Below are 22,785 nucleotides of genomic sequence, written 5' to 3'. Positions count from 1 at the left end.
GGTGGCAGGTGGGATTTTGTGTAGTTCACCGTAAACCCTGGCTGGTGCAGCAACTGAATTGTCTTTTGTGTGTTTTGAAGACATTTTTCTTGTGATTTGGCTTTTATTAGCCAATCGTCCAAGTAAGGGAAGACATGTATTTGTTGTCTTCTTAGGTGTGCTGCAACCACTGCTAGGCATTTTGTGAACACCCTTGGTGCTGTTTTGACCCCAAACGGAAGGACTTTGAACTGATAATGTTGTCCCTCCACAACAAACCTGAGATATTTTCTGTGGGCTTTGTGAATTGGGATGTGAAAGTAAGCGTCTTTTAGATCCAGTGTAGAAAGAATATCCCCTTTCTTCAGTAAAGGAAGTACTTGTTGGAGCGTGACCATGTGGAAATGTTCCGAATTTATGTATGCATTGAGAGGTCTGAGGTCTAGTATTGGCCTTAGAGACCCGTCTTTTTTGGGGAATTAGGAAGTATAGTGAGTATACCCCTGTTCCTTGTTGATGTTGTGGAACCTTCTCTATAGCATGCTTTTGTAGCAGTGATAGTACTTCCTGTTTTAACAATGTTAGATGATCTTGACTCATTGGACGCTGTTTGGGTGGGATGTTTGGTGGAGTAGCTGTGAGTTCTAGGCAATAACCATGTTGGATAATTTGTCCCACCCACCTGTCTGATGTGATGTTTTCCCAGACAGGTAGGAACTGTGATAGACGTCCCCCGACCGGTGTTATATGGTCGGGGGGGAGTTGTATGAAGTCACTGTTTTGGGGTTGGGGATTTGCGGTTGTTGTTATATCCGCAAACCTCTACCCTTGTTGTTGTTACCTCTGTAACTGGCTCTTGAATTACCTCTGGGTGATGTTGGTGTAAAAGAGGTAGATTGCTGGCTTGTGCCTGTATTCGTTGACCCGCCTCTATAGGTGGACCTACGAAAGGAACCCCTTTGACTTAGCTGTTGCAATGCTCCCATTGATGTAGCCGTCTCTGTGTCTTTTTTTATTTTTTCTAACGTCTCGTCTGTACGCGAGCCAAAAAGTGTTTATTCATCAAAAGGCTGGTTCAATAATGATGTTTGTACTTCTTGTTTGAACCCTGAGACTCTGAGCCATGCATGTCTTCTTAACATGATACTGGTGTTGATGGATCTTGCTGCAGTGTCTGCTGCGTCTAAAGCACATTTAATGGAAGTGTTAGTTATTGTCTTCCCTTCCTGTATAAGCTGATCTGCCCTTTTTTGATGTTCCTTAGGGAGATGAGTAATGAGTTTTTGTAACTCATCATAATGAGCTCTATCATAGCGTGCAAGTAGCGCTTGTGTATTAGCTATGTGCCAGCTGTTTGTCGCTTGGGATGCTACTCTTTTGCCAGAGGTATCTATTAACTTGGACTCCTTATCAGGAGAAGGAGATTCTCCTGTAGTTAATGAGTTTGCTCTCTTACGAGCGTTTGTGACTACTAGCGAGTCGAGAGGTACCTGTCCCCTGATAAATATTGGGTCCTTTGGGGCTGCCTTATATTTTTTATCAATTCTTGGGTTTAGTACCCTAGCCCTCACAGGATCTTTGAATATGTCAGCTGTGTGATTGAGAAGAACGATAAGCATAGGTAGTGTTCCTGATGTTCTTTGTGCAGCAGGTAGTGTTTCTAACAGGAAATCCTCTATTTGAGGTTCCTTGTGTAAATCTACCTTGTGGTATTTTGCTGCCCTGTTAATTAACTGTGAAAACCTGTATTATCATCAGGTGGTGAGGGTTTTGAGGGATATAGTTTGGGGTCGTTCTCGTTATCTGACCCTGCATTATAATCCTCCCATGGGTGTGCTTCATCTGGGGCAGTGCCGTCATCCCCATGAAGTTCTCCCTCCCCTGTATCACTTTCTACATCTGTTTGCGGTGTAGATGGTCTTGGTGTAGAAGGTGGAGGAATAGCTGGCAGAGTGTGAGGAAGAGGAGAAGATGGTGTGTCTGTAGATTGAGGAGAAAGGGGAGAAGTTGTATTTGTCCCCATTGTTCTCTTTTTAGGAGGAGGAGCTTTGTCGTCCAACTGTTCATTCTTCTTTTTTTTTAGGTAGTTTTGTCACCACCTTGCCAGTTTGCGGATCGATAAACAAAGTCTTTTGTTTTGGATCTGTCTGATGCTCCTGTGTCGGTACAGACAATTTTGGTTCCGAAAGGTGCCTTTGCTTCTGACCGTCAGTGTTCTGTTTTTTCGGTACCGAGAATTTGCTCGATTCTGATTTTTTCGGTGTCGAGTAAGTCTTCGGCGTCGAAGCTTGTTTTGGTTTCGACATGGAATGTTTTGACTGCGAGCCTTCCTTTGTATGGAGCTTCGGTGTCTATGTCGATGCCGACCGACATAGTGGGAGGCCGAGTGTTTCGGTTTCGTTGCCGGGCCCGAAGGCGGGACGTCGGAAACTTTTTTCGGTTGTCTGACAGGGCTCGAAGGCGGGGTCGACACCAAACGGGGTTGGTTTTTCGGTAAAGGGACGTCGTCACTCCTGATTTGATGATAGTCGATTTCTTCGACATCAGACTCATCCACTTCCGACCCAGATTCTTCCTCATCTTCTTCTTCGGGGTGCTGGGCCTCGAACAGCTCCGGGATTGCCTCTGACTGCATTCTCGACACTTAGTGTCTTCGGGCTCCACGGTTTCTAATCGCTGACTTGGAGGAGAATGCTGCGCAGGCTTCACAGTCCCTGGATTCGTGTTCAGGTGATAGGCAAAGATTACACACCTCGTGTAAGTCCTTGTGTGGAAACTTAGCACCACACGTTGGACATTTTTTGAATGGAGTCCTTTCCATGGACTCCGGGCTAGACTACGTCGAGATAGGCCTCCCGGTCTCGTCGACGTAGAAGTTGTAACTTTTGTTGTTTGACGTCGAAACGCGCTGAGATGGAAGTAAACTCGCGTTCGATAACAATACCATCGAATTGGAAAGGGAATACGCGCCGAAATATCACTTTTTTCCCGAAGTCGATCCGGAGCGCTTCGATCCTCATCCGAACCCAATGGCGGAAAAAAACAATCTAAGGATGGAGCCGATGCCCTTGCGCACTAGCAACCAAAGGAGGAGTCATCAGTCTCGTGACGACAAAAGACTTCTCCAAGAGAAAAACAAGTGCAATCATCCGAGCCCAACACCAGATGGCGATCTATTCATAAATGTACAATCTGCAGCCCATATGCCTCGAACAGTCCCTTTCCCTTTGTGCCCGAAGCTGGCGTGCTAAATGTGAACCCACCTTATTGCCCTGTGTGAGAGAGGACTAGCGAATCTTTAGCAGGGGTTACTCCGCCAGATTAGAATAAATAGACCTTAATTTGCCCCTGGGAGCAGTAAGTTGCTGCTGAAGAACAAGGTTTGGGTTTGCTTTATGAGCTTGTTCTGCGGCCTTCTTTCTCTAGAGTCTCCCTTTCCCTCACCCTTTGTTTGTTTAGATTCCAATTAAGCTGGATACACTTCCCCTGAATCACAGCTTTAAAGGCATTCAAAGGGGGAGGGAGGGTGGGGGGGTCTTGTGGGTCATTATGTAAAAAATAATCAGCAATGGCCGCTTGCAGATCCTCTCTGGCCACCGGATCTCGGGTCAGAGCTAGCGGGAAATACCACCGAGGCGCTCTTGGTGAGGTCTCAGCCCAATGAATTCTCCGAGTAATCAAGCTATGGTCCGACACTGAAATCGGGAAAACCGGAGCAGCCTGGAGGGCCCCCAACAAGGATTAACTGACAAAGATATAATCAATTCTGGAGGTGTCCTATGGACATGAAAATAATGTGTCTAATGTTTGGCAGTGGGATGAAGAGAGCGCCAGGAATCAATGAGCCCCAGATCAGTGTTTTTCTGTTGCATCCTACGTGGGAAGGTACTGGTTGCAGCCCTGTTGGGAGCTAGAACTATCCAGAGACCCTTGCCATGTGAGATTAAAATCCCCCAACAGCACAATAGCGCCTTCAGCAATAACCCCCCTATGAGATCAAGAACCTGTGAAAGGAAGGCACATTGCCCTGAATTCGGTGCGTATAATGAGACAAAGGTACAGGGCTTGCCCCTCAAGCGACCCTTGACCAACAGCAGTCTCCCCTCCCTATCAGATTTAAGAGACTCAAATTGGAAATTCGCTGAGACATTGAACAGCAAGGCCGCCCTATTGTGTTTCGAAGCAGCAGAGGAGGTATAAATCATCGGGTAGTTTCTTTGACGCAACCTAGAGACCTCCGCCCTCTTTAGATAAGTCTCTTGCAATGATACCACTTCGAATTTGTGATCCATCAAATACTTCCAAATCTTTTGGCGTTTCGGTGGGGAGTTCAGACCCTTTACATTCCAAGAAGCAATGTTAACCATCAGAAAATAGTACCCCCCTTCTCCCCAAACTGCTGTAGGAACCCCCACCTCCCTGAAGAAGCCCCTTCACATCAAGGACTCACCCCTTCCACCACCTCGATCCGCCGCCCAACCCTTCCACCACTAGATTAGAAACCTTTCTCCCAAAAAAATCCAACCAAACGCCATCCCCCCCAGTCACCACCGGAATCCCTCCCACCCCTTAACCTCCCCCCAACATCCCCTAAACCCCATCACTGAAGGACCCAAAGGCCCCCTGCCATGGGTTGGGAAGTCGAAGACCAAGAGCCTTTAGACCCTCCGTCAGGTCGGAGATGTGGTGAGTTTTGTTGCCGTGTTCAAAAGTGAGCCTAAAGGGGAAGGACCACCTGTAGCGAATATAATCCTCCTGCAGTTCAGTGGTTATAGGACGCAACGTCTGCCGGCAAGCCCGGGTCGCAGCTACCAAGTCCTGATAAAGATAACATTCATGACCTTGAAAGGACACTTCTTTCAGCTTTCTGGAGGCCAAGCGAATGGCTTCTTTTACCTTGAAGGAATGCAGCTTAACCAGGACATCCCGAGGGCGCCTGTGACTCCCCGTCTGGAGGGCTCCCACTCGATGTACTTTGTCGATCTTGATCTTGAGCTGCTGAGGCGCGAGAATCTCAGCGAAGAGACCCGACACAAAAGCTTCCAGGTCCGGCCCCTCTGCTTCCTCCTCCAGATTCCGGATCTGAATATTCTCTCTCTGGGTCCTGTTCTCCAAGTCCTCTGCCTGGAGCAAAGCATATTGAAGCTGGGCCTGAAGGGTCAGTTGCGTGTCTTGCATCATGGCCTGGGTCGTCGCCAGACAATGTGTTTGCCCCTCCACAAGTCGGGATACCATTGCATCTACATCCTGCCACAGAGTAGTGAGCCTCTCTATGAGATCAGCCTTCCATTGGTCCACAGAGGTGCGCAGGTCCTGTTTAAATTGTCGACAGAGTTCCACTTTAAAGTCCCGGAGGGTAGCCACAAGGTCTTCACATGTGAGTGCCATTTTAGGCGAGGGTGCGGTATCCACCTGGGAAGCCGGCCTCTCAGAGGCCTTGAAGTATTGAGAGACTTGATTGGATCGCTTCTTGGGAGCTATATGCCCCCCCCCTCCCGATCTGCGCACTGTCTGGCGAGGGCCCAAACCAGACAGAGACCAAGAAGAACCCAGGACCGGCCCCCGAGGAGTGTTTCCAAACTCCAAAGGAGTGTGGCTCCTCACCGTCAGCCCCCGAAGCGAATAATGTGCTGGATCCGGCATGAGGGAGAAGGATCTCAGGAGCTCTGTGAGAAGGCATCTCATCGTGTTGCTTGAAAAATGGCAGGGGGGCGAAGGGCCACAGCTGCACCGGCCCGAGGGCACCAGCGATACCCCCACTGTTGTCTCACCTCGTCAGAGACGCAATTGCAAGTCACGCCCGGTGCGGATCCATTACCGGAGCAGTCGCTCACCACCACAGAGGCACAATGAGAGGCCCCTCTCGGTATCAGCCCGAGGCCTCCCAAACCGGCCCGGCGCTCCAACTTCAGCGCGGGCCACCCGGCACAGACCGCCGCAAAATGGCACCCGGGGTCTGCGACCTCCTCCGGCTATCTCCTCATGTGCCTACTCCACCTGGCTCCCGGCTTCACAAGCAGCGCTCGGCGGTCAGACAGCGCCCAGGAGCCATCGGACACCTACAAGGTCAGTAACGCCATCCCTATCTGCCAGATAAGGCCCTCCAATGACCAGGCGGGTGCGGAACTGAGCGAGTTCACAACCGCTCCGCCATCTTACTTGGCCACGCCGGAGATTTTCAGCTTTTAACCAAGATTAAGATTAAATTGTTGGTGCATTCAATTGACAAAACCCTATGCACCCATTGCACATAAATAAAATGGGTAGGTTAAATAATACACCTTTTAAATAACTTATAATTTTCCCCAATCCATTAAACAATCTCTTCTAAAAACAACATTCTTTTACTTACTCTGGTTCTTTCAGTTTTGACACCCTTTACCAAGTTAATAGCACTTAATATACTGGCAAAATATAACATTCTGAATCATGCATTAAAACATCCCTGCTGGTGGAGGAGTAGCCAAGTCTACTATCCGTGTGGACTAATTGGGCACCTGAATGGCATCAATAACTGATTATGAGAATTTGTTTCTTCCTAGTTCATTATGGGCTTATGTATTTCAAATATATCTGCTTTAATCCGGACGACAATAGTCATGAACGATTTTCAGGGAACTAGATGGCATTCAGGAAACTTTGAATGCTGTCACTGTCAAGCCCATCAAATCAACTAACATTCCATCTGCATTGCCACCCAATCCTATTAGTCCATCCTTGATAAAACGTACAACAAAGCAGGTAAGTGACAACAGTTTATTTATAGACATTATAAAGCACCCATTTTGAGGTCATCGGAACATGTATACTGGTAAAACCTAAGTACTTACAACTACAGGTTCCAACTCCGAAATTTCAAAGGTTCCTATTCGCAATGATTGACAGTTTAGGATGACGCTATCACAAACCGATTTGGGTGAAGGTACTTGTGGTGTAAGTTTACGTCGCTTCACAGGGATATTTGTCACAGTATTGCCAAACTGCAAGAAAAAACATGCAATTAAAAAAGCTCATGGAAGAAGTCTGTAATCAGCTGCAATGAAGTGATCTACATAGAAAAAATATTTTTGGTCTCCATCACAGCATCACATAAAACATTCAATTCAAATCTGGAATGCAGAATGTTGCAATGTTTACAGACAACTGTAACAGTTTGAAACAAAAATGCACTTGAGGATATTTTATTGGAAAAGTCTGGGTTGTGATCATGTGTTCTCATTTTTCTCACTCACCTGATCAAAGTTTACACATTTACAAGATAATCATTACTGCTTTCAGTGATTTGCCTCAGCCACCCTCTTCCAAAGCCACTTCAGAATTAATATTTCAGTCCACAGAGTAAGGAAAATGTTACTTGCCCGAACAATCAGCTTGCAGGTTTTAGTATCATATATTCACATGCTGCATATTCTAATATTGGGCTAGTGATAGTCCAGATTATGGCAACTGAGGCAGTCAGCTCTGGCTATCAGATTGCTATTTGTTTCCTGTTTATTAAAATATTACATTTAGGAAGTACTGTCAGACAAGATAAGGACAGACTGGCTGCGAACGCAAGGGAGGAAGGTTTCAAACACCAGCAGAATTGCCATCAGTTCTTGCAAGCGGATGTGAAGTACTTGTTCTTCTGGAAATCCAAGGCATATCGTCAGTGCAGTGGGCACTGCTGGAGGGGGAACAGACTGACATCTGTGAATCAGGTTCTCCTCTGCCAACACCCAGGCCAAGGCCACCATAATTTTCTGGAAGGTCATAATGGTGTCCACCCAGTCTCCCCAGTGCTGGAACTACTGCCTTTGGAGAACCCACTGCAGAGCCTTCATGTAACAGCATGTCTGCGTTGACCAGGAGGATGCATGAACTCAGCAGGCTGAGCAGGTGTAGAACTGTCAGGACTGGGATCAAAGCATTTTCTCAAAACATTGTAATTCTATTCAGAATAAAGCAAGTTACTTACCTGTACACGGTGGTGCCCCAGTATTGGTATCGTTCATAGATTCACATGCTTCAATCTTCCCTGTCGTCGAGGTGGAAATACCACAACAACTATACTAAGCAGTGTAAAGCAAATCGTTTAACAGCAAAGATTAATATGTGGCATTGATAACCTATTCACATCACTTTGCAAAGAACCAAATTTCAGCCAATCAGGAAGAGGGTCTTAAATCACGCTTTCCCTTAATGGCCACAGAACCTCAGACTTCTCAACACAAGCGCAAAGGTAAAAATCAAGCAACCCATGAGGGGAGTTCGTTTGATGGGGAGGAAGGAAGGTTCCATGTGAATCTATGAAAGACATCAATACTGGGGAACCACAACGCTCAGGTAACTTGTTTTTCTCTGGTATTCAAATGCTTGAATCTGAATAGCAAGTAATAACATACTTGACTGAATATGCTGCTATGCAGGGTAGGTAGAGTACAACATAGATCTAAGAAACTGTGATTATATGAATTATAGCTCTCTGCACTGGAACAGATGGCAAAGAACTACTTGGCACACTGCTGCATTATCCTTTGCCATGGGTTCTAGCCAGAAGTGCTTAGTGAACGTATGCCTGTTCTTTCATGTAGCTGCCCTGAATATGTTGGGGAGAGAAAGTTCGGCAAATAAGGCATTTGAATTTGCCACACTTTTATGGGAATGAGCTGAAACATATCCAGCCTTGTGACAACCAAAAAATTCCAGGCAGAAAACTTTAGCCACTGAGACCCAATACTACTTGACAGAGCCTGACCTTTTTGTGGAGGAGCAGATGTTAGTCAGATTTTAGAACCTTTTAGTTCTCGCAATGTAGAATTGTAAGCGTCTTGACATCTAGGGTATAAAAAGCTCTTTCTGCCGTATTGGTTGGATTCCAGAAGAACGGTTTGAGAATAAAAGATTAATTGAGATGAGTCAGATGGGAATGTATTAATAAAATGGGGATCTTGGAATGTTAAGTATGGCTGTTTAACAGTAAAAGTGTGATTTTTGCACAATCTCCATTAAGAAGTGAAGGCTTCAGAACAGATTTGTAAAAGGATTCAAAAGACCACCTCAATAATTGAGCTAGAACCATAATGGCAAGCGAACAGGGGTTTCTTAATACAACTAAAGTTCTAAAAAGCCCCCTTAAAATTCCTTGTTTAATCACTTTGACTTTTGGTTTGAAGATCGACGAAATCATGAATTTGTTGCGATGTGGAGCTTGACGGACTTGTGAAAATGGCTGGAGCGTGCCAGATGAAGCAGGCACGGTACAATCCTTTCGGGAGTAGCTAAGAAAGGAAGAAAGGATGGATGCCATTATGAGAGTTTTCTAGAGAGAGAGTACCCCACTATCACCAGGGAACATTATGAGAGTGACATATGCAGAAGCAAGACAATTCTTTCTTGTAAGTTATATTCATAGATTCTACTTTGGTGTGCGCTAAAACAACTGCATTCTTGAGAAATATTTAAGAGATGGCATTCATTTACAGGAGTAGGATGATAAATTGAGACACTACGGTGTTGGATGCACCACTTGACCCTTGTTTATTGCGAGCATTCCTGGAACAGGTCTGAGAGGAACATTACGTTCTGACAGGAAAGTAGCTCAATGTACCTAAACTGTTTTGGCTATGTTGAAGCCATTGGATAATTAAACGGCTCTCTTCATCTTGTTAAGTCGCCTGGGTATCAATGGTGGGGAGGGAAAGCATTCGCGAATATCCCTGTCCGTGCTATTAAGGAAGGCATCCGGCCAAGGTCTCTTGTGAGGGTATCTGCTGGCGTAAAAGTAACACATTCTCTTTAGGGATGTCGCAATAAGTTCCAGGTTTGGATTTTCCCCATTTATGGAAAATTGTTGACCGGTAATGTTGATTCAGATTCCACTCATGGCACTCTTGATGTTCTCCTGCAAGTGTCGGCCAACTGATTTTCTGTACCAAGAACATGTCCTACTCAGAGTGATTTGTTATAAAAAAAATCAATTTTCAGAATTTTTGGACTTCCATAGATCGTGATTGCAATTTTGTTCCTCCCTACGTGTTCAGAGAGAACATACTGGTTGTGTTTTCTATACAAACCAGTACTAGAGATTTCTTAATTTACAGTAGAAAAGCTTGGGGTATAAAGCGACTTCCTTCAGCCGTAAGAGATTTATGTGCATCTTTTCCTGATGCAACCATTTGCCATTTACTTGTAGATCCTGTAAATGTGCTCCTGATCATTCCATGGATGCATCTGTGGTCACCACATACTGAGGTTATTAGCAAACTGCCTAAGTATGAGAATATGATGCCTCTCCTCATCCACCAGGTTATGGCCAATTTAAATCCCAGAGTGAATCTAATGACAGTCAAAAAGTCCTTGCATGTGAACTGCTACCTCCTCTTCTTATGGTCTCATGTGAAGACGATAGTTCGATATAAGCAAGGTGCAAGAGGACATCATCCCCAAAAGAGACGTGTATATTCAAACTTGAGTGGACTTTTTTTTCGAGAGGAAAGATGCTAGGTTCATCAGTCTTTGAACCATGTCTTCTGTGGGAAAGGCTTTGCATGATATTTTTAACTAAGATTACTCCCAGAAAGGTTTCCTTTCTTGACAGTTGGCGATAAAAGAGGTCTTTGCTGAGTTTCAAACCAAAGAGTCATTTTACAAGCCAGCTGACCTGGTATGGTGATTTCTGGTGGGGAAGGGGGATGTGGGGGGGGGGTCTTGGTGTGTGGGTGTGGGTGCGTGTGTGTGTGTGTGTGGGGGGGGGGGGATATTTGAGTGTGTGTTGCAGCTGACGCATGACTGGCTGTCACTGTCTTGTGAATGAATGCTGACTGCGTTTTGCGGCGGTTGGTCTTTCTCGGGCAGTTCCTTTCTAATGAGCAGCTTCTGGTGGACCTCTGAATTGTTACTGTGAGTAGAGACTAAAGGCATGGTTTAGTACATTAGACAAGTATTGCCTTCTTTGTCTGGCTCCACAAAAGGGCTGGAAACATGGTTGTAATACCATTAAGGATCTCTGTATCTGATTGGAAGGTGCTATCAATGTATTTTCCAAACAGAGCCTCTTATGCCATGTCTATTTTCTTGACTGAACTTCTTGTCCAAAGGAAGTTGCTTTCAGTCAGCTTTGGCACCTTACGACTGCTCCTGCAAACTATCTAAATCCGGTTAGGACTATGTCCATTGTGGGTATTTAACTTCTGCAAACATTTTCTCATCTTCCTGTAAGATAGCTCTTGCGTCCTTCCCTTTATCCTCTGGCCAATATTCTATGAATCGGCAAGAATTATATGTCATATCCAGCACTACCCTATTGACCAGGAGGCACAGAGAGGGTTATAGTGAAACTTGCACACATTGATGGATTAAAGCAAGTTAAACAGCCGGGATACTGATATCTGAATGTGCTTCAACACTGTCTACTTCAACAGCACAGGGCCATTCTGAGATGGGCTGCAACTACTTCCATCTTACTCATGAAGATCTGATGTTAACCAAAACAAAAGGACCCCTAAGTAGTAGAAAGTCTAGTCTACCATGTAACACAAGTAACTTCTTTGAGACTGCGGTATTGTTCTAAAGAAATAGGCATCTGCAAGTTGAGGGACAACATCCAGTCTTTCGCATCTTGTGAAAGAAGAACCTGTGTGAGGGAAAGCATCTCAAACCTCTCACAGTAAAAGAATCAGACGAAGACTGCAGTCGGCCTTGCAAACCACGAAGTATTGGGAATACCACCTTTCCACAATTTCGTGCTCTGGCACCAACGCGATCGCTCCTTTGTGCAGCAGGGCTTCCGCCTCCTGCAGAGTATTCACAGATGGTCCTCTAACTGAAAACACTGATAGGGCATGATGTGGGAAAGACTCTTGTGAGGGTAGGGTATACACCCTTTTCTACAATCTGAAGTACCCACTGGTCTGAAGTTATGGCCTTTCAGACCTGTAGAAAGGATGCAGGTCTTTAAATAGCTCTTCCTCCTTCAAGGGAAAGCTAAAGCTCTTTTCCATATGGTGCAGCTGAGGAAAAGGACAGGGAGGGCTGTTGGGCTTGATGACCTCTCCCGTGCCTCTGCCCATGTAGTGTCTGGCCACGTAGTTCTGCTGTAGGGAAAGCTGTTGGGATTAACATTAACAGAAGGGGAAGCCTTTGGAGAACTAGAGGATCTTCCCGAACTTATGGTAATCCTTCCCTGAGGATTGTAAACCAAAGATTAGGTTGTCACCCTGCCAGTCTTAAAATGGTCCAAAGTGGAGTCTGCATTCTCTTCAAAGATCATTGCTCCATCAAAGGTATTATCGACAGACATGCTGTGAATATCCTCAGGAAAGGCAGATGACCGAAGCTAAGCATGTCAACTTAGGGCCAGTGATTAACTCATTAGCCTAGCTATAAAATCTGCAGTATATAGACCAGCATTTATTTTTGGTCTCTCAGAGTACTGTCCGTTCCAAATCTCCTTTGCAAAGGTGTCCCCGAGGTGGTTGGATAAATTGAGTACACTTGTAACAACAAGAGAAGAAGGGAACGTGGTGCTCCCATTCCCCTCGGGAGACATGAAAAGAACAGAGGAGCGTCACACCAATAATGACTAGAATAGGAGCGAGCATGTAGCACAACTCACAGTCTAGGTTGACTGTAAAAGAAACCTTATTAGGTTGTTTTGAAAGCCCTCACTCACCAACTTGGTTGGTGACATGCCTTATCATCGGGCCCCATCAGGAATGGCCGAATGCCACCCTAGTGTGCTGCAACGCCAGGTTCCTGCGGAGCTGTTTTTTTGTACGTGAAGTGAGAATTAAGTGTGCTAAAAATGTCACAATTGTGTCAATAAAGGAATTTATTTGTTTTGCCAATTGGACATGGATTAAAAACAAAAGTGTAGGATAATGGACCAAAATTACAAGTCCATTTTTATCCTAATGCATGGTCTACATGTTTCTGCCTATGTGATAGTGGTATATCAGGCGTTCGTCAGGACCAGTAAATTTGAAGTGTAATAAAGTGTTGTGATGAACCCCGGTGGTATGGGCGCACTAAGGCCCACCCTAGCATGGGGTCACTAGTGTTAAAAGAAAAAAACACTATATCAAGATTCCATCGTGTTGGAGTGGAACAGAGTTTATTCTGTAAGACAGAGATATTAACATACAGCAGAAAAAACATGAAAAAAAGGGGGGGTGGGGACAAAAATCGATTAGATATTTCAATGTCCGTTGTTGAAGGGTAAAAGCAACATGCTTTAGTGCTCTTATTGTGTGCTAGTAGCCGGATCAAAATCATGAGTGTCCCTACACAAGTCTCATAGCGTGATTATGCTAGAACAACAGGGGAAAAAGGTTTTGGTATGCCCATCTAATAGTTAGAGCTATCCGTGTTACGCAAGGAAAACGGACAGCAGAGCGTTGTTGGGCAGAATAGAAAATCACAAGAAATTAATAACGCCCTTACAGAAAGCGCTTAAACTTTAAGCACCATGGGTCACGGGAGGGAGGTGGTAGCAAAATGGCACACCCTGTAAAAAGAAGGAAGTAGCAGGCTTGAGCAAAAATCATACAGAAGTACTTATCTTAAGTTCGCCGTACTCACGCCCTGTTTGCTAGGCACCCGCTTGGCACCTGTATGAGCCCTCAAATGCCGGACCCCAAAGAACAATGTGCTGATGGAGATCGGTGTAGATAAAGGCAAAGAAGTTTGAAAAAGCTTTAACACCTTTGGCGCGAAATCAAAGTGGAACGCGTCGTTATGCATCACTTCTACCAGATTGGAGGGCGATGCGACCTTGTGACTGCGAGATACCCAATCGGGCACCAGATTAAAATCAGGCGCGAGCCTCTCCTATCAGAGGCTCCGAAAGTTCGTAAGAGATGGGGTGCCATGTCAGTTACTTGTTGGTATGGCAACCCCCGTGAGATGCTAAGAAAAAAATACTAAGAAAAAATACCTAGCGTCAACGACGCTCGGTATTATGACCGAATACGTATGGATGTAGCCGGCCCGGTATGGGTATGAGGGACGATTAAACAAAAATAATTGGTATCGCAGAGAAACCTCATGCGCAATCCAGATTTTAGAGTGCACTCAGATAATAGAGTGTAAGAGGACTATTCAGACTCTTATCCGCTGGGGAGAGCATGTGTGATCCAACCTATGCACACAGATCATACATGCATGAAATCAAAAAGGTAACACAAAGGAACTAAAGTGGGTGCGTTGGAGCAGAGAGTGTGCTGAAACATACGCATTTTCTGAGTATTTCTCTTGGTGTCCACCTGTTCAATCACTATCCACCGCATATCACTGGTGGTGTGGTTGTTCTGTAATAAATGATCGCTCAGTTTGGTAGTTAGGTGTTGAACCGCTAAAGACATGCCCTGGTGTTCCAGCCATGTCCAGAGGTGTAACACCTATTTGTTGCAGTAGCACAATGCAGTAGTGATGTCCTTTAACACCTGCACCAGCCTTACCCTTAGTGAAGGAAGGAAGGAAGGTAGGTAGGAAGGTATTCAATGTTAGTTTGACCACCCAAAGCTCCAGAAGATTGGTGTGGAGCCTGGATTCCGCTGGAGACCAGAGGCCTCTGATCTCCACCTCTCCCACGTGGCAGCCCCAGTTCAGGAGTGACGGATCTGTCACTATAGTCAGCTCTGTTTTAGGGAGGGAAGAAGGGTCTGCCACTGATCCGATCACGTTTTCGTTAGCCACCAGTGCACATCATTCGCAGTTACCTGCGAGATCAGGATTATGTCAGGGAGATTCTCCAGATGTTGCGCCCACTGGAACTTCAGGTCTCACTGCAGAGTATGCAAATCCCGATTGAGTGGAGGGAAAACAGGCAGTTCCGGTTGGTTGGCGGTCTAGCGATTTCGCCGGCCTCTACATAAATGCCACCACAAAGCAGAATGCGCAGATGCGTTGGAAGGTAGCGGTGCTGCTGAAATTGTATTAAAGCTGCTACAGCGCTAGCTGATTGACGCTTTAAATATTGCTTGAATACTTCTTATGCCATTTTAAATACACTCTCACCTTTGTATTGCATTGTAATTTTAAAAAACAAGAACCACTTACATTATTGTTGCTCTTGCCTAGCCCCACCCCGGCCTCATTCCCAGGTCCACCGCAGGCTCAAAATCCCGATTGAGTGAAGGGAAAATAGGCAGTTCCGGGCGGTTGACGGTCTAGCGATTTTGCCGGCATCTAGATAAATGCCACCTCTAAGCAGAGCGCGCAGCAGGCGCGCCGAAGGTGCGCCAAAGGCAAGCCCATCTGCGACTGTGCGCGCCCTGCCAGGACCAGTGGCCAGTTATTATGCCCATTCTACCACCTACACAGCACTTGAGCTAAAAAAATACATGGCAATTGGCCCATCAGCCCATGTGTCACGGTGTCGGTCAGGAAATTAGGCATCCTATCCCTCAGAGACTCTTTTCCTGAGGTAGGACCCTGCCCACCGGGCAGGGTCCTACCTCCATCAACAATAACCCCCCGGATCCTTCTCACCGTGACCCCCTGACAGCAGGATCCCTCACCATCACCTACCTAAACACCTGCTCTATGGTGAGGCACCAACTTGAAATATTTCAACTGCTCGACTCTGACAGACAGGACACCCTTCTCCTGTCAGAAACCTGGCTTACAGCCGAATCCATACCCGACATCCTAAAAGCAGTTCCCTTAGGTTACAACATACTCCAGGCCAATAGGCTAATCGGGCAAGCCGGGGAGTGGGGTGGCAGTCATTATTCTACAGCAACATAAATTTACTGCTTTTGAGATAAGTGGTATACCTCGGGTCGACAGCCTCATCCATAAAATTCGAATCCCCCAACTCTCCCTTCATTTGTGCCCTCTTCTACCGACCTCCGGACCACATGCCCTGATTTCTTCAACTACCAGGCGAACTTATCTCCCAGTTAGTTATTAACCACACCAGAATTATTATCCTCGGAGACTTTAATTACTGGCCCTCTGATCCACATGAAAGCACCAGCTCCATCGAGTTTACAGACCTTTTATCGGGCATGAATTGTATCCAAAATGTTCACAAGGCCACCCATGAAATCAATCAATCAAACAATCAGTATACTTATAAAGCGCACTACTCACCTGTTAGGGTCTCAAGGCGCTGGGGAGAGGGGATGCTACTGGTCGAAGAGCCATGTTTTGAGGCGTTTCCTGAAAGTTAGGAGGCCCTGGGTCTGGCGTAGCTGGAGTGGTAGAGAGTTCCAGGTTTTGGCGGAGAGGTGTGAGAAGGATCTTCCTCTGGCGGTGGTGCGGCGGATGCGGGGGATGGTGGTGAGAGCATGGTTGGATGACCGGAGATGGTGTGTGGGAGCCTGGAAGGAAAGTCTGTCATTGAGGTAGGCTGGACCGGTGTTGTAGAGAGCCTTGTGTGCATGGGTCAGGAGCTTGAAGGTGATCCTTTTCGGTACGGTTAGCCAGTGTAGATCTCCGAGGTGGCGGGAGATGTGGTTGCGGCGTGGGACGTCAAGGATGAGGCAGGCGGATGCGTTCTGGATACGTTGTAGCTTGGTTTGTAGCTTGGCCGTTGTTCCTGCATATAGGGCGTTGCCGTGATCCAATCTGCTGCTGACCAGGGCGTGGGTGACGGTTTTCCTGGTCTCGACAGGGATCCACTTGAAGATCTTGCGGAGCATGCAGAGAATATTGTAGCAGGAGGAGATTGCGTTGACCTGCTGAGTCATGCTAAAAGTGGAGTGCAAGATGAAGCCCAGGTTGCGAGCGTGGTTGGTGGGTGAGGGTGCGGGGCCTAGGGAGTTGGGCCACCAGGAGTCGTTCCATGCTGAGGGGTTGGAGGCGAAGATGACGATCTCTGTTTTATCAGTGTTTAGCTTGAGTCGGCTTGATTCCATCCAGTTGGAGATGGCGTGTAGTCCATTGTGTAGGTTGTTTTTGGCAGTAGTGGGGTCTTTCATGAGGGAGAGGATCAGCTGGGTGTCGTCTGCGTATGTTACTATGTTGATGTGGTGTGTCCGAGTGATGCTGGCGAGAGGAGCCATGTAGACATTGAAGAGCGTTGGGCTGAGGGAGGATCCTTGAGGGATGCCACAGATAATCTTGAAGGCCTCAGACAGGAATGGCAGAAGGCGGACTCTCTGGGTTCTGCCGGTGAGAAATGATGAGATCCAGTTGAGAGCCTTGTCGTGGATTCCAGCGTTGTGGAGTCGTGTGCGGAGGGTGTGATGGCATACCGAAAAAATCACAGCACCGAGACCGCACTCATCGCTGCCACAGACGACATAAGGATCATGCTCGACAAAGGAGAAACCGCAGCACTCATCCTGCTGGACCTCTCTACCGCATTCGACTGGGATCAATAAAAAGCGGGTCCCCGGGAGACCCGGCCCCAATGCACATTATGAAATTGGTGTCACCAACTACTACCCCTTTAGCCATCGACTTAATCAACTCCTCCTTTTCTCAAGGTACTGTCCCGCCCATTTGGAAGAAGGCATAGTAAGAGCCTTACTAAAGAAGCCACAACTGGATGCCTCAGAGATGGCCAATTACCGACCTATCTCGTTACTGCCAGGGATCAGTAAAATCGCAGAGAAGTTAGTCAACCAGCAACTGTCTGCCTTTTTGGAAGCAGGTGAGCTGCTGCGCAGCTCCCAGACAGGCTTCCGCCCTGGTCAGGGTTCAGACACCGCCCTCATAGTGGTGGTCGAAGAGGCGAGGCAGATCTTGGACTCAGGAGGATCATCTGCGGTGATCCTCCTGGATCTAAGTGAGGCCTTTGATACGGTTGACCACCGTATCCTCATCAAACGCCTCAGTAGTCTAGGAATCTCAGGGTTAGCCCTGGCATGGCTAAAATCCTTCTTAAACTCCAGAACCTTTCAAGTCTCAGAAGGCAATAGTTGCTCTAAATCTATCCCTCTCCAGTGTTGTATCCCACAGGGCTCGTCTCTAAGCCCGACACTTTTCAACGCATACATGTCCCCACTGGAAGACATTGTCACCCCCTTTGGGATTAAATTAGTCACCTATGCCGACGACACACAACTGGTCATCTCACTTAATCAATCAGACCATTGCTCCGAGAATCTGCGATCCTGTTTATCAGAAATCTTTGGTTGGATGAATAAATCCCTGCTCAAAGTAAATGGAGAAAAAACAGAGCTTATGCTCCTGTGACATAAGACTACATCTGTCTCCAGTTCCATGTGGCCCACATGCCTGGGACCAACTTCTATTCCAAAAATTGAAAGCAAAAGTCTTGGGGTTTGGTTGGACCAAGATCTCTCACTTAAAACTCAAGCTAAGAAAACGGCTGGTGTGCGTTTTGGCTTACTCCGCACCGTACGGAAAATTCTGCCTCTCCAACCTCCCACTCTAGGAAGCTCCTTTTGCAGGGTCTAATCCTTTCCAGGTTGGATTATAGTAATGCTCTATACTTGGGTGCCCCAGAAGCCACCATAAATAAATTACAACTTATACAGAACTCGGCAGCGAGACTGCTAACTGGATCTTCAACCAAGCTCTCAGCCAAACCCGCCCTCAGATCCCTCCACTGGCTGCGAATACGGGAGAGAATTATATTCAAATCCATGTGCATTATGCACAAATCCTTACAGGGCAAGGGTCCCCCCCCATCCTGAGAAGCCTGGTCAGCCCCTACGAACCCCATAGGGCACTCAGATCTGACCATCTGTACCTGGCTAATGTCCCTAGAATAAAGAAGGCTCGAACAGGAGGACGCCGCTTCTCCGTTAATGCCGCGAAACTCTGGAATTCCCTTCCACTCAAGATTCGCACTGAACCCAGTCTCCAAAAGTTTCGCAAGCTGCAAAAACCTTTTTTTTTTCCTAAAGGCTCCTTAAAACTTCCGCTAGCTCTGGTGTAATCTCTACTCGTAGCGCTGGGACGCACATGGGTAACCACGCGCTCTATAAATACTATTCCATTCCATTCCATCCCTTTAATGAAGAGCCTCCACTGGCTCCAGGTGGCCAAACGCTGCGTATTTAAATTGGGCTGTACCACCTTTAAAGCCCTTACTGGCCAGGGCCCAGCCTTCATCTCCTCTAGGATTCACCACTATGCCCCTGCACGTGAACTCCGCTCCTCCCACCTCAATCTGCTCACGATCCCCTCCATTAAACGAAAAAAACATGGCGGTCTAAGATTCTCCTTCCTGGCTCCTCACCTATGGAATTCCCTCCTGACTAAACTTAGATCTGTAACTGTAGTGTAGTTCCTATATTCCCAATAGGCTCTGCACATTGGAATAACATACTATAGTTTAGACGTAGGACTGAGGTCGACCAGGTCTCTATCGTATATATTAGACTTAATAATGAGTGCCAGCTAGCTCAGAGGTCACTAGAAACTTTCTCTAATTCAGAAGAAGGGATTCGTTTCTGACAACCTCATAAACATGACAACTTTGTTTCCCAAGAATAAGAAATCAGTCGCCAAAACAGATAACTATTTTACTCAGTCAATTGTGCATGCTTCGTTTCACCAGAGGTGCTGAGAAAATAGAGAGACTGGCGTTTTCAATAAAAAGTATTTATTGAACAGTCTTCTTTCTCAAGCATAAGAAATGTACTGCTACAATCGTAATACTGGTTATAAAGTACAAGGTATATAATACGAAGAGTATTATAAAGTAGAACTGTAAAAGCATGATATGGTTTCTAAGCCATAAATTGTTTTAAAACATATAAAATGCATACAGTGATAAAATAATGACTAAAGGTACTCAACGGGTGCTTCTAAAATACGCCTACCCCCGGTGTACCTAACCTAAGTCTAGTAAGGGAAGGAGTAAGTGAAGAGTAACTTAAGTTTAGTGTTTCTCTGCCAAGAATCTATCCAAGAATTCTCTAAGGGTCTAATCAGCTCCGTACCTTGGTTTAGAATGAAGGAGGTCTTATATCTCTCTCTCAGGACTATTTCCCAGCAACCCGCAAGGGTAGCCTGGAAACACTGGAGCTGGATTTCTTGGCAGGAAAAAAGACAGTTTCTCAGTGCGTCTGCTGGAGGGTCGGCTTCCTTCGACACATGCTGCTGCAGGCGTCTGGGAAGTAGATAGTCTATCGGCTCCAAACCACTGTGTGTTTGTCTGGGCAAATGTAGGCATATTTATACTTTGAAGGTGCTGAGTTTGACATATGATTGGACTTAATAACGTCATCGAAGACTCAGTTCTTCGGAAACTCCATGATTTCCTAGATAAATTAGCATTCAGGCAAGGGGATGTCCCTAGCTTCTGAAGGCCGGTTTCTCTAAGAAATCGTTGTAGATTCTCGGAACTTAGTGGAAGTAGCCATGCCGTATTTGGGCTGCATAGGCTCAGTCTAAATATGGTAATGATTTCTATGCATATATAGGGATCGGGTAATTTATACCTATATGAGGGCATGAATCGGGAAAATTACACTAGGGTCCTAGATTCATTTACAACACCCACTCCACGATTTTAAGTTCAATGAAACTAAATGTATAAGCACTGAACATATCTAATGTAAGTGTTTACAATCCCACCCAAAATATAAATTGCTTTTAAAAAGGTTTGCTCACATGAAAACGAGAATAAAAATAAGTCAACAGATATGAAGCATATTATGAGAGCATACATTCCAACATTTACGAAAATACGAAATTACATTCATGAAATGTCTCTTAAGTTACAGAAAAAAAGTCGAGACCATCCCATAGCATCATATTTAAACTGTTTCTTTTTTAGGACAAGGCCAATTATTGTCATTAGGAAGTTTTCAAAAGAAATCTTGTTCTCTAAGAATAGTTCTACTTTAAGCAGAGCAAGTTCAAATTGTTAGATCTTTGATTTGAAAAAATGAAGGCCGAATTTCAGAGTTCAGGAAACGCTGTGTGCATGAGTCAAAAGTTATTTGGGGGCAACACGATGCAGGAGTTGTTACCGGACCTAGCAAGCGTAAACATCCGATGGCAGGACTGCTGGAAGTGTAAGACAAATGTCCAACACGTATTCTTCTCCGCAAAGCAGGCATCGCAGAACAGGTAAGATGAAATTATTGCCAGATTGGTCTGAACGATAGAAACCAAGTTGTGTTCAGATCTCTTAAACGAGCCAAACCAAGTATCTGTGTAATTCTCTCACAATACCTCATGGCAAGGAGGCATTGTTCCATGGTAGTCTGGGTATCGCTGGTGACTGGACTTGCCATATCGGAGCAGAAGGAATAAAAATAGAATTCCTGCTACGAGTCCCAAGATGAGAGGCAGGCCGCCGAACACAGAGTGCACAAAATTTGAAAAAATGCAGAGGAATGCTTCATATGGTGTTAACAGTCCCGAAAAAAATTGTCTTAAATACCTGTGCTATGCCACTGGTATCACACATGTTTAAGATTTGACTTAACATTTCTGCGAAATGCACTGGGAAGTGTGTTGATAATAACGCATGCATCTCTGCAGAAGTCCGTGCAACTTGCAGATCATAGGTTTCTTTAGACTAGGTCAGTGCCACAGTTATTTGCAAAATAATGACTTTCTTTCTGCTTAAAGTATCAATTCGTATAGAAGAAATATTCAGTGAAGCCATAACGCCGGCTCCCTGTCTGTCTTGCTCTTTGGAAACAATACTTGCATAAAAGTGACCCTGGATGACACACTAACTAGATACGCTTTTCGTGGCAACATGCCACAACAGCTGTGGCCATTGGGCATAACGTAGCTGCCATTGGATAGCTGCCTGAAAATTGGTTCTATCACTGTGGAGGGTGTACCTTGCAGGTGGCAAGAGGTTATTTGCAGAACCTTCGCAGGCTCCGTGTAAATTAATACCCTGGCAGAAAAGTGTACCACTTAGTGAGTTCTTACAATTTTTACCACTAATGAATACCTCTTTTCCCCATTTCAACATTTGTGTGTGTAAGGTAGAGTCCAGGTCGACTTAATGTATTCTTTACCCAACCTTTCATACAGGCCCGCTGGTATATGCTGTAGACAATACTGAAATTGGAAAATCGTCACTGGTATCGTAATGGTGCCATGTATTATCCATTCAATAACATGCTTCTCAGAAACTGTAAATTGGTAATCTTTCCAGTTTTTCAATGCTCAGCACCGTATAGTCTGCTCCTCTTTGTGCCAAAGACATTTTTTTATCTGTAAGGTTAAATACAGCAAGTAATTACGTTGTGTTGATTAGACGCCATGCATGACACGTAGCCTGAACGAAGATTTTGTAACGTCCAGCCTAGCTGCATTATAGAACGTAATTGAGACTGGCCATGTTGTAAAATTAGCAAGTCCTGCTCTATTATGTCAATTGCAGATGATACAATGCTGTCCAAAGAATATATTCTGGAGGACAGAGTCATTAACCCATTGTCCACTACAGAGAGAGTTTTCTCTAAATTAATACAATCAATTTCTCGTATTCTTTCTGCAGTTTCCATTTGCGTTATTTTCCAAGCTTCTTTGTATCCAGCATATATACCAGCGTATATGAAACGTTTTTGCCGTGGTTTGCGAGGCCCCATTAAGAAATCTCGCAAATCATTGCCTTCTTTAAGGAAAGATAAGTGTTGTTTGATTTCTGGAAGTGTAGATTTCTGTAGCCATTCAAGGCATAGCTTTCCCACACTGTAAGTAGTTACTATCCCTGGATGTTGTCTCTGGGAGTATCTTGGATCTGGCTTATTCACTTTGAACCCTTGTGTTTTGTTCAGGAATCTATCTTGACAGTTATTCGTGCCTGTGGGCCAGATTAACCATATTTTCTAATCAGGATTAGTTCTGTTTTGTTTCATATAGGGTACGTTTATCTCCCCTTCTGTAGTATCATTCATGTCAGATGTGGGTTTAGGTATAGAGTAT

At 45.5% G+C, this 22,785-nt stretch overlaps 1 protein-coding gene across 3 annotated transcripts in view; it reads right to left on the bottom strand.

The window, feature by feature from the left end:
- The window catches only part of SENP6 (SUMO specific peptidase 6), a 586,019-nt gene that overhangs the window by 333,637 nt on the left and 229,597 nt on the right, over positions 1 to 22,785 (bottom strand). For all 3 annotated transcript variants that reach the window (XM_086926520.1, XM_086926518.1, XM_086926519.1), the window contains one exon: positions 6,810 to 6,959. In XM_086926520.1, coding sequence (XP_086782646.1) covers positions 6,810 to 6,959 — 150 coding nt within the window. The remainder of the gene's footprint in view (positions 1 to 6,809; positions 6,960 to 22,785) is intronic.

This window comes from Lissotriton vulgaris, chromosome 6 (assembly GCF_964263255.1).
Source record: "Lissotriton vulgaris chromosome 6, aLisVul1.2, whole genome shotgun sequence".
In the NCBI taxonomy this organism is placed as follows: domain Eukaryota; kingdom Metazoa; phylum Chordata; class Amphibia; order Caudata; family Salamandridae; genus Lissotriton; species Lissotriton vulgaris.
This window is presented reverse-complemented; position numbering and strand designations above follow the sequence as displayed.